Raw genomic sequence first — 17,465 nt, 5'->3', positions numbered from 1 at the left:
AAAATTCTCCAACCCAGGCTTCAGCAATACATGAACTGTGAACTTCCAGATGTTCAAGCTGGTTTTAGAAAAGGCATAGGAACCAGAGATCAAATTGCCAACATCCAATGAATCATTAAAAAAGCAAGGGAGTTCCAGAAAAACATCTACTTCTGCTTTACTGACTACACCAAAGCCTTTGACTATGGATCACAACACTGTGGAAAATTCTTAAAGAGATGGGAATACCAGACCACCTTACCTGCCTCCAGAGAAATCTGTATGCAGGTCAAGAAGCAACAGTTAGAACTGGACATGGAACAGACTGGTTCCAAATTGGGAAAGGAGTACATCAAGGCTCTATATTGTCACCCTGCTTATTTAACTTATATGCACAGTACATCATGTGAAATGCTGGGCTGAATGAAGCACAAGCTGGAATCAAGATTGCTAGGAGAAATATCAACAACCTCAGATATGCAGATGACACCATCCTTAATGGCAGAAAGCAAAGGAGAACTAAGCCTCTTGATGAAAGTGAAAGAGTTTAAGTTGGCTTAAAACTCAACATTTAGAAAACTAAGATCATGGCATCTGGTCCCATCACTTCATGGCAAATAGATGGGAAAACAATGGAAATAGTGACTTTATTTTGGGAGGGCTCCAAAATCACTGCAGATGGTGACTGCAGCCACGAAATTAAAAGACGTTTGCTCTGTGGAAGAAAAGCTATGATCAACCTGGATAGCACATTAAAAAGCAGAGTCATTACTTTGCCAACAAAGGTCTGTCTAGTCAAAGCTATGGTTTTTCCAGTAGTCATGTATGGATGTGAGGGTTGGGACTATAAAGAAAGCTGAGCGCCAAAAAATCGCTGCTTTTGAACTGTGGTGTTAGAGAAGACTCTTTTTTTTTTTTTTTTTAATTTATTTTTTTATTTTTCAGTGGGTTTTGTCATACATTGATATGAATCAGCCATAGAGCTACACGAATTCCCCATCCCGGTCTCCCATCCCACCTCCCTCTCCACCCGATTCCTCTGGATCCCCCCAGCCCAACAGGCCCGAGCACTTGACTCATGCAACCAACCTGGGCTGGTGGTCTGTTTCACCACAGATAATATACATACTGTTCTTTCGAAACATCCCACCCTCCCCTTCTCCCACAGAGTTCAAAAGTCTGTTCCGTACTTCTGCGTCTCTTCTTCTGCCCTGCATATAGGGCCATCGTTACCATCTTTCTAAATTCCGCATATATGCGTTAGTATACTGTAATGTTCTTTATCTTTCTGGCTGACCTCACTCTGTATAATGGGCTCCAGTTTCATCCATCTCATTAGAACTGATTCAAATGAATTCTTTTTAACGGCTGAGTAATATTCCATGGTGTAAATGTACCACAGCTTCCTTATCCATTCATCTGCTGATGGGCATCTAGGTTGCTTCCATGTCCTGGCTATTATAAACAGTGCTGCGATGAACATTGGGGTGCACGTGTCTCTTTCAGATCTGGATTCCTCAGTGTGTATGCCCAGAAGTGGTATTGCTGGGTCATATGGTAGTTCTATTTCCAGTTTTTTAAGAAATCTCCACACTGTTTTCCATAGTGGCTGTACTAGTTTGCATTCCCACCAACAGTGTAAGAGGGTTCCCTTTTCTCCACACCCTCTCCAGCATTTATTGCTTGTAGACTTTTGGATAGCAGCCATCCTGACTGGCGTGTAATGGTACCTCATTGTGGTTTTGATTTGCATTTCTCTGATAATGAGTGATGTGGAGCATCTTTTCATGTGTTTGTTAGCCATCTGTATGTCTTCTTTGGAGAAATGTCTGTTTAGTTCTTTGGCCCATTTTTTGATTGGGTCATTTATTTTTCTGGAATTGAGCTTCAGGAGTTGCTTGTATATTTTTGAGATTAATCCTTTGTCTGTTTCCTCATTTGCTATTATTTTCTCCCAATCCGAGGGTTGTCTTTTCACCTTACTTATAGTTTCCTTTGTTGTGCAAAAGCTTTTAATTTTCATTAGGTCCCATTTGTTTATTTTTGCTTTTATTTCCAATATTCTGGGAGGTGGGTCATAGAAGATCTTGCTGTGATTTATGTCAGAGAGTGTTTGCCTATGTTCTCCTCTAGGAGTTTTATAGTTTCTGGTCTTACATTTAGGATCATAAGAGACTACTACCAGCAGCTCTATGCCAATAAAATGGACAACTTGGATGAAATGGACACATTCTTAGAAAAGTATAACTTTCCAAAACTGAACCAGGAAGAAATAGAAGATCTTAACAGAACCATCACAAGCAAGGAAATCGAAACTGTAATCAAAAATCTTCCAGCAAACAAAAGCCCAGGACCAGATGGCTTCACAGCTGAAGTCTACCAAAAATTTAGAGAAGAGCTAACACCTATCTTACTCAAACTCTTCCAGAAAATTGCAGACGAAGGTAAACTTCCAAACTCATTCTATGAGGCCACCATCACCCTAATTCCAAAACCAGACAAAGATGCCACAAAAAAAGAAAACTACAGGCCAATATCACTGATGAACATAGATGCAAAAATCCTTAACAAAATTCTAGCAAACAGAATCCAACAACATATTAAAAAAATCATACACCATGACCAAGTGGGCTTTATCCCAGGAATGCAAGGATTCTTTAATATCCGCAAATCGATCAACGTAATACACCACATTAACAAATTGGAAGATAAAAACCATATGATTATCTCAATAGATGCAGAGAAAGCCTTTGACAAAATTCAACACTCATTTATGATTAAAACTCTCCAGAAAGCAGGAATAGAAGGAACATACCTCAACATAATAAAAGCTATATATGACAAACCTACAGCAAGCATCACCCTCAATGGTGAAAAATTGAAAGCATTTCCCTGAAACAAGACAAGGATGCCCACTCTCACCACTACTATTCAACATAGTGTTGGAAGTTTTGACCACAGCAATCAGAGCAGAAAAAGACGTAAAAGGAATCCAGATAGGAAAAGAAGAAGTGAAACTCTCGCTGTTTGCAGATGACATGATCCTCTACATAGAAAACCCTAAAGACTTCCAGAAAATTACTAGAGCTAATCAATGAATATAGTAAAGTTGCAGGATATAAAATTAACACACAGAAATCCCTTGCATTCCTATATACTAACAATGAAAAAATAGAAAGAGAAATTAAGGAAACAAAACCATTCACCATTGCAACAAAAAGAATAAAATACTTAGGAGTATATCTACCTAAAGAAACAAAAGACCTATACACAGAAAACTATAAAACATTGATGAAAGAAATCAAAGAGGACACAAACAGATGGAGAAACATACCGTGTTCATGGATTGGAAGAATCAATATTGTCAAAATGGCTATTCTACCCAAAGCAATCTATAGATTCAATGCAATCCCTATCAAGCTGCCAACGGTATTTTTCACAGAACTAGAACAAATAATTTCACAATTTGTATGGAAATACAAAAAACCTCGAATAGCCAAAGTAATCTTGAGAAAGAAGAATGGAACTGGAGGAATCAACCTGCCTGACTTCAGACTCTACTACAAAGCCACAGTCATCAAGACAGTATGGTACTGGCACAAAGACAGAAATATAGATCAATGGAACAGAATAGAAAGCCCAGAGATAAATCCACGAACCTATGGACACCTTATCTTTGACAAAGGAGGCAAGGATATACAATGGAAAAAAGACAATCTCTTTAACAAGTGGTGCTGGGAAAACTGGTCAACCACTTGTAAAAGAATGAAACTAGAACACTTTCTAACACCATACACAAAAATAAACTCAAAATGGATTAGAGAAGACTCTTGAGTCACTTGTACTGCAAGGACGTCCAACCAGTCAATCCTAAAGGAAATCAGTCCTGAATATTCATTGGAAGGACTGATGTTGAAGCTGAAACTCCAATACTTTGGCCACTGATGCGAAGAACTGATTCATTGGAAAAGACTCTGGTGCTGGGAGATTGAAGACGGGAGAAAGGCATGACAGAGGATGAGATGGTTGGATGGCATCACCAACTTGATGGACATGAATTTGAGTAAGCTCCAGGAGTTAGTGATGGACAGGGAAGCCTGGCATGCTGCAATCCATGGGGTTTCAAAGAGTTGGACACATCTGAGCGACTGAACTGAACTGAAACATCTTTGAATGTCTGCACATATGGATGAATAAATACAAACTACTCTGCATGTTTACTTAAGTGGCAGTATACAGTGACTCCATCAGTGATGAGAGGAACAATTTTCCTCTGGGAACTAGTTCACAGCAACTTGTCTCTTCACAAGGGGAAGTTGCTCTTACTCTCCCCCACTAATACCACGTCTCCATTTGCATGTATACAGTCTCCAAAGTACAATTATATCTGTTCTCTTATTTGATATTGTAAGATAGAGAAGATAGATTATTCCACCCTATTTTACAGATGAAGAAACTATAAAATTCAGGAATTAACAGCTAATAAGCAGAAAGGCCTAAACTATAAATCCTTTGTGAGTCATCTTGGAACATTTTTGTGAAACAGATCACTTTGTTTTAAGCCAGACTATCCTCTCCTGGCCCAAACACAATCATGGGCTACTTACTGATAGATCCAATATACTAAAATTGTTATTAACATAATGTCCTCCAATATTTTCTGTCTTCCAGTTGGTAGCAGATATATTCTAAGGTAATTAATCCCCAATAAGCCAAACTCTTTATACAAATTATATAAATAATCAATCCCTTCCCCTTCACTGTTCATTCACTCCCTTGATGGTAGAACCTGTGACTTGCTTCTCATTGACAGAATACAGTGAAGATGACTGATGTCACTGCCTTGATTGAGAGAATTTTTGGGGGTGGGGGGCCATGCTGAGAGGCATTTGGGATCTTAGTTCCCTGACCAGGGATGGAACCGAGACCCTCTGCACTGGGAGTGCAGAGTCTTAACTACTGGACCACCAGGGAAGTCCCAAGAAAACATTATATGCAATGGTGATGAGATGCCATTTCCATAACATAGTTCATTACCTAGGACTCCATTTTAACAGTTTGAAGAAGAGTTTCCTGTTGACCTTAAAGAAGCAAACAGCAATGACATGAAGTGCCTATGGTGACGGCCATGTGGCCAGAAAAGTGGGCAACTTCTAGAAGCCAAGAGCCTTGGATCAACGTTTAGAAAGAACTAAATTCGGTGAACAACCACATGAGCTTGGATGAGGACCCCGAACTCCAGATGAGAACACAGCGCCGATGACACTTGCATGGCAGGCTGGTGACACGTATGCAGAGAAGCCAAGTCAATGGTGCCCTGACTCACAGAAAAGTGGGAGACAATGAATGTGTGTTGTTTTATACCACCAAATCTCTGGTAATTTGCCATCCAGCAATAGGAAACTAATATCCAATACTGAGAGCACTACACCATCCTCTTTTCTAGTATAAGAGATACCCTGAGGCGCCATCCACAAAATCAAGACTACCTGATGCTTGAGAGCTAACACATGAACATTACAGTAATACGGCTTCTTACTTCTTTACATTCATTTCTTGGTTTATTAACTGCTCTTCAATACAATGGAATATTCCTTTGATGAGGTGCTTCTCAAAATGCAGCTGCCAAACTGACTGCAAATTCTTGCACCCTACCCTTAATATACAGAATCAGACAGCCTGAGGGGTGGAGTCAGCAATCTGTCTTTTAACAAATGCTCCAGGTGATTCTGAAACACTCTGAAGTCTGAGGACCACTGCTCTGGTGAAAACAAACATGAATGCCACTTCCACCAATTTCTCAGCTGAAAGACAAGCCACATCATCAGCTTAGTGCTCAGAATACTGGAGTGGGTAGCCGTTCCCTTCTCCAGCGGTCTTCCCAACCCAGGGATCGAACCCAGGTCTCCCGCATTGCAGGCAAATTCTTTATCAGCTGAGCCATCAGAGAAGCCCCAGAATACTGGAGTGGGGTAGCCCATGCCTACTCCAGGGGATCCTCCCAACCCAGGAATTGAACCCCGGATCTCCTGCACTGCAGGCGGATTCTTTACCAGCTGAGCTACCAGGGAAGCCCTAACTTCCTGATAACGACTTCAAATACCACACTGCAAGCAAAGACAAGGTATTCTCTAAATGCAAGGCACAGTCCTAGTAACAATCTACTAAGAAAGAAAAACACCAAATCTAATGGAAAATGAAAAAAGAGGAGGCATTATATTAACCATACGACAGAAATTTAGTTTCTAAAAGTACTTTCCATGGATCACAACCTTGTTGTGGCGAAGGGGCCTGTGTAACTCAATGAAGGTATGAGCCATACCATCCAAGGCCACCCAAGACAGACAGGCGATAGAGGAGGTTCTGACAAAATGTGTCATTCAAGGATGGGCACAATGACAGAGAAATGGCAAGGACCTAACAGAAGCAGAAGAGATTAAGAAGATGTGAAAAGATTACACAGAAAAACTGTACAAAAAAAGGTATTAATGACTCAGATAACCACAATGGTGTGGTCACTCACCTAGCACCAGACATCCTAGACTGTGAAGTCAAATGGCTCTTAGGAAGAATTACAAAGCTAGTGGAGGTGACAGAATTCCAGCCAAGCTATTTCAAATCCTAAAAGATGAAGATGTTAAAGTGCTGCACTCAATATGTCAGCAAATTTAGAAAAGTCAGCAGTGGCCACAGACTGGAAAAGGTCAGTTTTCACTCCAATCCCAAAGAAGTGCAATGCCAAAGAACGTTCAAACTACTGAACAACTGTACTCATTTCACATGCTAGCAAAGTAATGCTCAAAATCCTTCAAGCTAGGCTTCAGCAGTACATGAACCGAGAACTTCCAGATGTATAAGCTAGATTTAGAAAAGGCAGAGGAATCAGAGGTCAAACTACCAATAATCGCTGGATTATAGAGACAGCAAGGAAATTCCAGAAAAAAAACATCTAGTTCTGCTTCGTTGACTACATTAAAGCCTTTGACAGGGTAGATTACAATAAACTGGAAAATTCTTCAAGAGTTGGGAATACCAGACCACCTTAACCGCCTCCATAGAAACCTGTAGCGGGTCAAGAAGCAACAATTAGAACCGGACATGGAACAACGGACTGGTTCCAAATTGGGAAAGGAGTATGTCAAGGCTGTATATTGTCACTCTGCTTATTTAACTTCTATGCAGAGTACATCATGTGAAATCACAAGTTGGAATCAAGAATGCCGGGAGAAATACCAACAACCTCAGATATGCAGATGACACCACCCTAAAGGCAGAAAGTGAAGAACTGAAGAGCCTCTTGCTGAAGGTGAAACAAGAGAGTGAAAAAGCTGGCTTAAAATTCAACATTCAAAAAGCTAAGATCATGGCATCCAGTCCCTTCATTTCATGGCAAATAGTTGGAGAAAAAGTGAAAACAGTGACAGATTTCTTGCTTGTCCAGACAATCTTAACAGACGTCCAAAATCACTGCGGACGGTGACTGTAGCCAGGAATTTAAAAGACGCTTGCTCCTTAGAAGGAAAGCTATGACAAATCTAGACAGTGTATTAAAAAGCAGAGACATTACTTTGCTGACAAAGGACCATACAGTCAAAGATATGGTTTTTCAAGTAGTCGTGTATGGATGTGAGAGTTGGACCATAAAGAAGGCTGAGCATCAAAGAACTGATGCTTTCCAATTGTGCTAGAGAAGACTGTTGAGAGTCCCTTGGACTACAAGATCAAACCAGTCAATCCCAAAGGAAATCAACCCTGAATATTCACTGGAAAGACTAATGCTGAAGCTGAAGCTCCAATACTTTGCTCACGGTAAAGATCCAACTCACTAGAAAAGATCCTGTTGCTGGGAAATATTGAAGGCAAAAGAGGAGGGCGACAAGAGGCTGAGATGGTTGGATGGCATCAGTGACTCAACGGACATGAGTTTGAGCAAACTTGGGAGATAGTGGAGGACAGGGAAGTCTGGAGTGCTGTAGTCCGTGGGGTTACATGAGTCGCAACTTAAGACAATTAAGACATAACTTAATGACCAAACAACAACAAAAGTACTTTTTATCAATACAAGACTTTATGAACTGTACCCACAAAGAACATGACTCAGTGGGCAAAGAGATGCCATTTCCATGAATATTGTCATTTACATCTGCTGACAAGTCAGACAGGTGGTGAGAAAAGATTGGAGCAGTGAGACAAGAAAAAGCAGGTTGCGATGACAAACATGTTTCCTTGCTAGACTTTATCCATAATAAACAAGAGATGAGGAGATAAGACAAAAGGAGGGATTGTCTAGTGAAAGAAGCTGAAATCCTTGCTGAGGACTCCGGATATCAAACACAAGAAAAACATGTGGGAGGCACTACAGACGCTCAAGGAGCAGACTGGTGTTTGAAAAAATTTACTTACTCTTCCTTGGCTAAAACATCCTTCCTCTTGGTATAACCTTCTGGCATGTGAGTACATGTATATATGTTATATGCCAGTTAAGTGTTCACAAGCAGAGAAGTACAAATGCCAAGGGCAAGGAAGTAAACTTACCTAACTGCATTTATTAACTATATCTGTTTGCTTCCTTGCCCGTATGCCACATAACTGAGTTACTTGAAGGCAGGAATTCTAGCCTAGCTTAATTTTACAGTTGCAATGCCATGTCTGAGCCAGAGCAGGCCCTCAATAAATGCTTACTGGACAAACAAAACCAAACTGCATGAACTGGTAAGGGTGCAGACCAGATTCCAGTTCTTTGGCACGACCATCAAGATGTACGAAGCCTTTCTTTTCCACCTGAATTCACAATTATCAAAGTTCTTGTAAATGGGCTATTGTTGACAGCCAAGTTAATTAATTACCACAATAGCAGAAACCAATTCTTCATAAAATTATATTCTTGATACCAAACAAGATATTTCACAGAACACTTTCTGAAGCAGAATGATACAATTTGAAACTAGCTGCTACACTATCAATTAAAACTAAGCCTTCCTTAGGTCAGATTAGGTAAACCACAATAGAAGTTTCACCCTTAGATAAATGGAAACATTCTTCAACTCAAAATAGGATAGGAAGAGAGGAGGAATGATATGCCTGGTGAGAGTGAAATCCCTTAACATACACTCATAAGCAACGGAGAACAAAGGTGGTTAATTTTCACATTCAAAATACGAAAGTATCCTTCCAGTTTCCTGGAAATGCACAGCTCCATTTTACCATACTTCCAAATGCTTTTTATTCTTGCACATTTTCATTCCTTCAATAAATATTTGTCAAATGCCTACACTGTTCATGTGCTAGACCCTGGTCATGTGCCACAAGAGAGCTGTAGGATTTGCCCTCCCAGAGCTCATATCCCAACAGAGGGAAGACACTCAACAAATTATGCAACTGTTTAATAAGGCTGGGGACACAACAAGGAACAGAAGTGTTAAGAGAGCATGTAACACTGAATCCATCCCATGCTCCCTTCTGTCCTCAAAATCAGCTGCCTTAACACTTTCTTAGTACTGAAACCTAACCACTACTCTACGTGTGCACCCCTTTTCAGGAGTTATTCTGAATAACTGCCAGGTTTTCAACTGTAGCTCTCAGATGTACCTCTGGGGAAGATAAACTGGTTCAAAAGTAACTCTTCCACCAGCTGCTTTGATAATATAAATTTTTCTCTACATCTCTTTGCTTTAAAATACAGAGTTACGTCAGGGAATAAAAATCTCTCTTTTGAGTGTTTTGAGTCTTCACCCATTTACGGGATGATCTTCTTCAAAAGCTGTTTTAATTCAGTAAGCATTTACAAAAAGCCCACATAATGGAATATGTGATCTTCGGGAAGAAAAGGTCTCCAGGTATAATTTACATTCCAGGAAAACAGACCACACAGATTTTTTTGCCCTTTGGAGTCATATTTTTTAATATGAACACAGTACTGAGTAAAGAACCTTCTGCTAGAAGAAGTTTATAAATTTGTGCCATGCACTCCCCACACCCACTTTTTAAAAGTAAGTCTCATTATAACTAAAATTAGATCAACAAACTATGCTTTAGTGAACACTGGACGTTTGCTAAATTGACCTTTGCTTTCCAGGATGATAGGAAATCTGCTGTCAGGCACAGGAAGTGAGTCAAATAACGGAAGGGGGAAAAATAGGAATGGAAAAATCACACTAAAATTTCCTATAAATTAGGAAATATAAATCTAGGAAAGACTGCATATTTAAAAGAAAAAAAAGAGTAGATTCCCTATCACAGACACTGCTGCAAATAAAACAGTTATTCTGTTGGCACTTACCAGAAAGCCAGATCCTAGAATGGAAGAAAAAAATTTTTATGTCAATATTTACAGTGCAAAAGAGATAACAGAAAGGGAAAAACAAGAGGTATCTGGGTTAATAACCTTCTTCAGTGAAAGCCTTGCACTGGGTTAAATGTCGACTTAAAATTTTTCAGACAAATCAGCACCTCAGTTCAAAACGGTATGGCATATTGCTCAAAAGCAGACGAATGCACTATGTCCCTTACAGTTATTCCAGTTTGACAAGATATGTGATTTTTCTGTTACTCATTCCACAAATGTTTACTGGATGCCTATGCACAGAAGTAATGGGGAGACACCTAAAGAACTAATCTCATAAAGGAGCAGAGGTGCTATAAGAGCATACTTGAGAGGTATGAGATATTTAAGGAATGCTTCTCTGAGGAAGTAACATTCAAATTAAGATGTGAAGAAGAGGGACTTCCCTGGCGGTCCAGTGGTTAGGATTGCAAGGCAGTGGTTAGGCTGCAATGCAGGAGACTAGGGACCAGCGACCTCAGTTCCCACATGCTGATGAGCAACTAAGCCCTGAAACTGGAGATCCTACCGCAACTAAGACCCAACGCAGCCAAATAAATCAATAACTAAATGTTTTTCAAAAAGATGTGAAGATAAACATAAAAGGGGAGCTAGATTTCTGGCAGACATAACATTACTTGAAGATCTGAAAAAAAGGAACTGGGAGAGATGGCAACTAATGCTGGCAAGAATAGAGAGTGAGAGCCATGACATGAAGCTGATGACACAGACAAGGGCCGGATAATAGAGCCTTGCAGATCATGTTCTAGATTTGAGGACTTCATTCCAAGAGCAAAGGGAAGACAGTGGAGGATTATAAGCAAAGGAGTGATATGACCAGATACACACTTTTTTATAAAGATCATTATGAAGCAGAGAAAAAGGACTGGAAGGGCAAAAGTGGATGTTAGTAAGCAACCAAATCAAGCAGTATTGAACTGTAACCCAAAGTATAAAATAAATATTAACTCATACGCATATAAGTAAATCATTGAATAAATATACGTCGGGGAGAAAAGATCCATCTTCCATGAAGAAGTCCAAATAAAATTACACCAATATTCTGCCCTCAAGTAGGTGAAGTATAACTCTCTACACCTTAAATGAGGTCTGCATAGTGACTTCCTTCCAAAGAGATTAACTTTACAGGAAGAAACCTGACAAACATTACCTCAGCAAGGGAATCAAAGTCATCAACAGTGATTAAGTCGCATATGACATGTACTCTTAGGACAATGAGAAAGGCACTTCAACCCGGTAACCAAATAAACCTGTGTAATCATGAGAAAAAATTCAGACAAATCCCAGTTGAGGAGCATTCTACAAAATACCTGACTGGAACTCCTCAAAACTATCAAGGGTATCAAAAACAAGACTGAGAAACCGTCATAGCCAAGAGGAGGCGACAGACACATAACAACTAAATGTTATGGATTATGGATAAGAGCCCAGAACAGAAAGAGAACATTAGGTGAAAAGGAAGTATGAACTTCAGTTAATAATACTGTGGAAGTATCAGTTCATTTTAATTGTTACAAATGTGCCATAAGATGTTAATAACTGGGAACATCGGATATGGGGTATCTGGGAACTCTGTACTACCGTCACAATTTTTCTGCAAATCTGTTCTAAAAAGCATTCTAAAGTTATAAGATTACAGTATATGTGGGGAGAGTGGTAATGCAGCCCTCTTTCTCGTTTAAGCTAAAATGATGGAACCTACAGGACCTGGTGATTCACCAGGGCTCGTGGGTGGGGTAATCAGCAGTGAAAGCGGCACAGGTAGCAAGGATGAAAGGTTACTGCCCAGATTTCAGGCCTGGACGACTGACTGGAGTCATTCGCTCATTAAGGGAGCAAGGGAGAAAAACGTTACCTGGAGGAAAGATAACGACCAGCAGGTCCTGCAGGCCCATTATGTACCAGGAGCTTTCCAATGCTCATGTTGCAAGGTAAAGACTAGTATTTGGCCCAAAGCCAAGTAAATTAGATCTGGGTATCAGATCCGGTATCAGGTTTACATGAGCTCCAAAGCCCGCGCTCTTTTCACTACACAGTTCCAGGTTCTGCCCGTGCACATGTACCGGCATTGGCCGCCCAGGAGCCTCTTTTCTGCGAGTGGAAGCGGGCGCATCTGCAGTATGGCCCCAGTAGTCACTCCCCTTCCCCGGGCCTCATCTGCCAAGAGATTCTCTCCATCGCCGAAGTTGAATGCAAGACAGGCGGGTAAAAGCTTCATTAAAATAAAGACAAGACACCACAGGAGGGAAATGCATCACCTCTCAAGGAACTAAAAATAACGAAGCAAAGAAGCCAAGGGAATTCTCCGGCTCCACTCTGGTGGACCGGTCCCCTAAGGAAAAGGCAATCCCCCGGGAGGGGGCCGAGTCGGAGCGGCGGGCCTAGGATGTTCCCACGCGCCCCGACCCCAAATCCCCAGCACTCGGCAGGACCCCCGGAGAAACTACCGCCAGGAGCCACGCGGCACAAGGTGACACGAACCACGCTGGCCCCTCAGGCGCCTAGGAGAGGCCGGGACCATCAGGGCGAGGGGCGTCCGCGGGGCCTGCGCTACCTTGTACTTATCAAAGCCAGCCAGCTGCTCCGGGCTCACGTATTCGTAACTTGCCATGACGACCCGAACACGAGCGCCCAGTCGGCAGCGACTCTCCACGACCAGATATGGAAACAGGAGCACTACACCGGCTGAGCTGCACTGGGAGGACCCGGACTGGCAGAGAAGCTAGAAGAGCCGCGCTCCGCCCACCGCGCACGCGTACCCGCCCCCGCCACTTCCGCCGCCTCTCAGCGCGCAAGCGCAGTCCTCACTTCTCACCGCCCACCGAGGGAGGGGCGCTAGCAGGCTCACGCGGGGTCCCCTTCGCCGTCTCAACCAATCAACGTGGATCTGGAACCACCAAGTCCCGCCTTCTAGGCCTCCTCGTCGCTTTATTCGCTAGCGTCAAAATTGGTGAGTTGAGGTAAGGCAAGAGAGGAGCTGAAAGGTCAATTTCCCAGGAGGCCTTGCTCTTCGTCCTTGGGGAGTGCGGGTGGTACGGCGGCGTCGGTGCGTGGGTAGAGATTTGGGGGTACCGTTTTAGTCTCGTGGGGGAAGGTAGAATGGTTGTGTGCGAATCAGTTCAGGAGTTTCTCAGAAAAGAGGGATTAGTACTCCTAAGTTGTAAAGTAAAAGCAGAAAAAGCATCTGTGCCCAGCCCGCTTCCAGCTCGTAGCGCGGTCTGCATGCAGTGACTTAATGGCTGTGACTTGCTGTAGAGAAACCGGTGAGAGGCTGTTTGCAGTTGGTAAAGGGGCGTGAAAGGGCGTTGGAGACAAGCCCTTTGGGTCAGCGTTGTTTGTGAATTTTGAGCACAAACACCGCTCTATTCCAAATGATGGTTGCTAGTATCTTCCAAGCAGAGGCGTTGGCCTCTGAGTCTCTTGTTTAGTCGCTAAGTCGCGTCCCACAATTTTTGCAACCCCGTGGACTGTAGCTCGCCAGGCCCCTCTGTGCATGGGATTTCCCAGGCACTGGAGCAGGTTACCATTTCCTTCTCCAGGGGATCTTTCAGACCAGGGACTGACCCCGTGTCTCCTCCATTACGGGCTTCCCCGGTGGCGCTAGTGGTAAAGAACTCGCCTGCCAGTGCTGGTAGACGTAAGAGACGTGGTTTCGATCCCTGGGTTGGAAAGATTCCCTGAAGGAAGGTATGTCAACCCACTCCAGTATTCTTGCCTGGAGAACCCCAGGGACAGAGTAGCCAAGAATCGGACACGGCTGAAGCGACTTGGCAGGCACGCCCGCATTGCAGCCAGATTCTTCACCACTGAGCCACTTGAGGATCCTTAAATGCGTTTGCAAGAAATTAGTTTACATAACTGAATCCAATTGTAGAAAATAGCTATAGTGTGTATTAGTCTAATAAATAATAGTAATAGTTGATTGTGCTATTACTAATAGCATAATTATTAATTATTTTTCCATGTGGGGAATTTTACATAGCTAATCACTAACCCCTGTCACAACACTGAGACTGAAAACGCTTTCCCCACTTTGCAGGCTAGGAAACCAAAATTCAGATGACCTAACCTGCCCAGATCTCTTAATTACAAAGCTTGGAATTGGTCGACTCAGCAAGGAATGTGGTCTTTGATATGGAAAGCCTTCACCTAAGGGAATCTCTCAATCTCTCTGGGACTCTGAAGCAAGGACAATTATTTTGAGATCTCACGTTCTTTACGTTTGTTCATTCAACAAATACTCATTGAGGACTCATATATATATCAAGCGTAAATATTTTTATTGTTTCTGCATATGTCTTACTTTCTAGACTTTAAGATTCTTATGAAGTAATAGGTGTAAAACTACCATCATACTTGGTGCATGGTACATGATCAATAAAATTGGTTGTTCTTCTCCCTCACTTGCCCTAAGGGGAGGAATTTTATCTTAATAAAACCTAGTTTTCCACATGTTCCATAGACTGTTGTCATTGAGTCACTAAGTGGTGTCTGACTCTGCGACCCCATGGGCTCTAACTCACCAGGCTCCTCTGTCTGTGGCATTTTCCAGGCAAGAATACTGGAATGGGTTGCCATTTCCTTCTCTAGGAGATCTTTCCAGACCAGAGATTGAACCCATGTCTCCTGGCATTTGCAGGCAGATCCTTTATCACTGAGCTACCAGGGAAGTCCCATAGCCTAGCAGCCTGCAAATAATACATGATCAGTACATTTTGTTGCATGAATGAGCAAAGATCTCTGATATGCTGTGGAGTGCCCAGCTTTGAGAAGTACATTGGAAATGTGAATCTTCTTTTAAGAAGGAAATCGGCTCTAATGAAAATTATGAAACCACCCATAAAAGTATTTTCTTTCTGCCAGTAGGATATTTAAATTCCCTCTGTGTACTGATAAGAAAACTGAATCAGGGTTTTAGACAATCAGACTGAAGCTATTTTCCCAAGTAATACACTACAGATTTCCCCTGTTCTATGTTTCTTTTAATCCATATGAAGAGGAAAAAACTTCATTATTAAATTATTTTTAATAAAAGACCTGTGCTTACCCATCTGAGATTTAAGCTTCCTACTTTGAAAGATATTTAATTGTGAAAAAACCATAAAATGTGACTTTTGTACATGAACCTAATAGTTAATAAACTGTAGTTCCTGTGAATCACTTCAGATGCAAGCAAACTCAAAGTAACATTTCTAATTTTGTAAAAATTTTTCCTAACTGATATTTTCTTCAAAAATGATGTTTTAAAAAGAGCAGGTTTTAATTTTGTGAAAGCAGTTTCAATTTGCAGCCTCTCTTGTGCAGAAGGAGGGGCTTCCCTGGTGGCTAAGTGGTAAAGAATCCACCTGCAGTGCAGGAGACTCGGGTTTGATCTCTTAGTCCAGAAGATCCCTTGGAGAAGGAAACAGCAACCCACTCCAGTATTCTTGCCTGGGAAATCCCATGGACAGAGCAGCCTGGCATAGCCTACAGTCCATGGTGTCGCAAAGAGTCAGACATGACTTAGCAAATAAACAACAACAACAAAAAAGTTCTGCATAAGACTATAACAAGTTAGTATCAGTTATGAGTCAGTCTGAGAATTTCTAAACTGAAACCCAACACAGAACTTTGTTTGTACTTTGACATCTGTTGCATACTGACTTTGTGATCCTAGACAACTTATTTACCTAACTGTGTTCTCTTTTTTTTTAAAGAGCAGGCAATTAGACAAAACCTTTAAGGTACTGTTCATCTCTGAAATTTAGTTAAATTATATCATTTAACTTCTCTAAGATGAAATCAACTGGTCTGTAAAGTGATCATAATTCTTGTCCTGTCTTTTACACTTATTACATAAGAGCATGTCATAAGCCTGTTAAATTAAACCCATACAAATTAGACAGTAACAATGACCCTATATGCAAGACAGCAAAAGAGTCATAGATGTAAAGAACAGATTTTTGGACTATGTGGGAGAAGGTGAGGGTGAGACAATATAAGAGAATAGCATTGAAACATGTATATTACCATATGTAAAAATAGATGACCAGTGCAAGTTCAATGCATGAAGCAGGGCACTCAAAGCTGGTGCTCTGGGACAATCCAGAGGGATTGGGTGGGGAGGGAGGTGGGAGGGGGGGTTCAGGATTGGGGGGGACACCTGTACACCCGTGGCTGATTCATGTCGATATATGATGAAAACCACCACAATATTGTAAAGTAATTAGCCTCCAACTAAAAATATATATGTTGAGTTATAGCTGAGCAGAAAAAGAAATTAAACCCATACAAATATAAGGTGTGTGTATATGTATATATATATGGTAAGTATAAGCCCATATAAATATAAGGTATTATTTTTCAAAACCCCATGAATCCTAGGCCTGGGTGAGTTTTACCAGGCACTGTCACTGAGAAGAAAACATTGTCAGGTATACAAATTTGTCTTTGCAAGTAAATCACCTTCCTGTCTCCTCTTTCCTGAATTCCAGTCCAGGGTGCATTTATCCCTAAGTCTGCCCAGGGCTGGCAGGGACCATTTCACATTGGCCTGGCTGTTTACTCCTTTGTATACCCCCATGCTTTCTCTTCCTTCTGCACCATAGTACAGAGCATAGTTTGGCACTGCCTGCTTCTCTTGCCTGCCTCCTCATCCTTTGAAGTTTATCTGTACTATATCTCAAACACTCAAGATCAGGCTTTTTGCCTTTCAGTATGATAATCATAAGAGACACCTTGCTAGAAACAGTGTCATCACCTTCGTAATATAACCTTGGGATAAAAATTAGTATACTTCCTACAATTCCTGTTTTACTTAGTCTGAAGATGGTGTCAAATATATGGAGATATCTAGAAAATTGGAATAAGTTAAGGACTAATATAGGGCTTCTCTTATGGCTCAGCTGGTATAGAGTTCGCCTGCAATGTGGGAGACCTGGGTTCAATCCCTGGTTTGTGAAGATCCCCTGGAGAGGGAAAAGCCACCCACTCCATTATTCTGGCCTGGAGAATTCCATGGACTGTATAGTCCATGGGATCACAAACAGTCAGACACAGCTTAGTAACTTTCACTTTCAAGAACTAATATAGTTAATAACTCTGATATAAGTTATTCAAGCCATAAAAATGAGGAAGTTTTCCCAAGGAAGCTTATAAAAAGATA

At 41.5% G+C, this 17,465-nt stretch overlaps 2 protein-coding genes across 2 annotated transcripts in view; one reads left to right on the top strand and one right to left on the bottom strand.

Annotated features, from left to right (window-relative positions):
• SELENOI (selenoprotein I) overlaps positions 1 to 13,048 on the bottom strand; it is a 45,518-nt gene extending 32,470 nt beyond the window's left edge. Inside the window, exon 1 of the mRNA XM_065928727.1 lies at positions 12,876 to 13,048. Within this exon, the coding sequence (XP_065784799.1) occupies positions 12,876 to 12,932 (57 nt within the window). The 5' untranslated portion in view covers positions 12,933 to 13,048. The remainder of the gene's footprint in view (positions 1 to 12,875) is intronic.
• Positions 13,049 to 13,374: 326 nt separating this feature from the next.
• The window catches only part of ADGRF3 (adhesion G protein-coupled receptor F3), a 29,155-nt gene continuing 25,064 nt past the window's right edge, over positions 13,375 to 17,465 (top strand). Inside the window, exon 1 of the mRNA XM_065928708.1 lies at positions 13,375 to 13,584. The gene's annotated coding sequence lies outside the window, so the exon portion shown is untranslated. The remainder of the gene's footprint in view (positions 13,585 to 17,465) is intronic.

Source organism: Muntiacus reevesi, chromosome 3, assembly GCF_963930625.1.
Source record: "Muntiacus reevesi chromosome 3, mMunRee1.1, whole genome shotgun sequence".
In the NCBI taxonomy this organism is placed as follows: Eukaryota; Metazoa; Chordata; class Mammalia; order Artiodactyla; family Cervidae; genus Muntiacus; species Muntiacus reevesi.
This window is presented reverse-complemented; position numbering and strand designations above follow the sequence as displayed.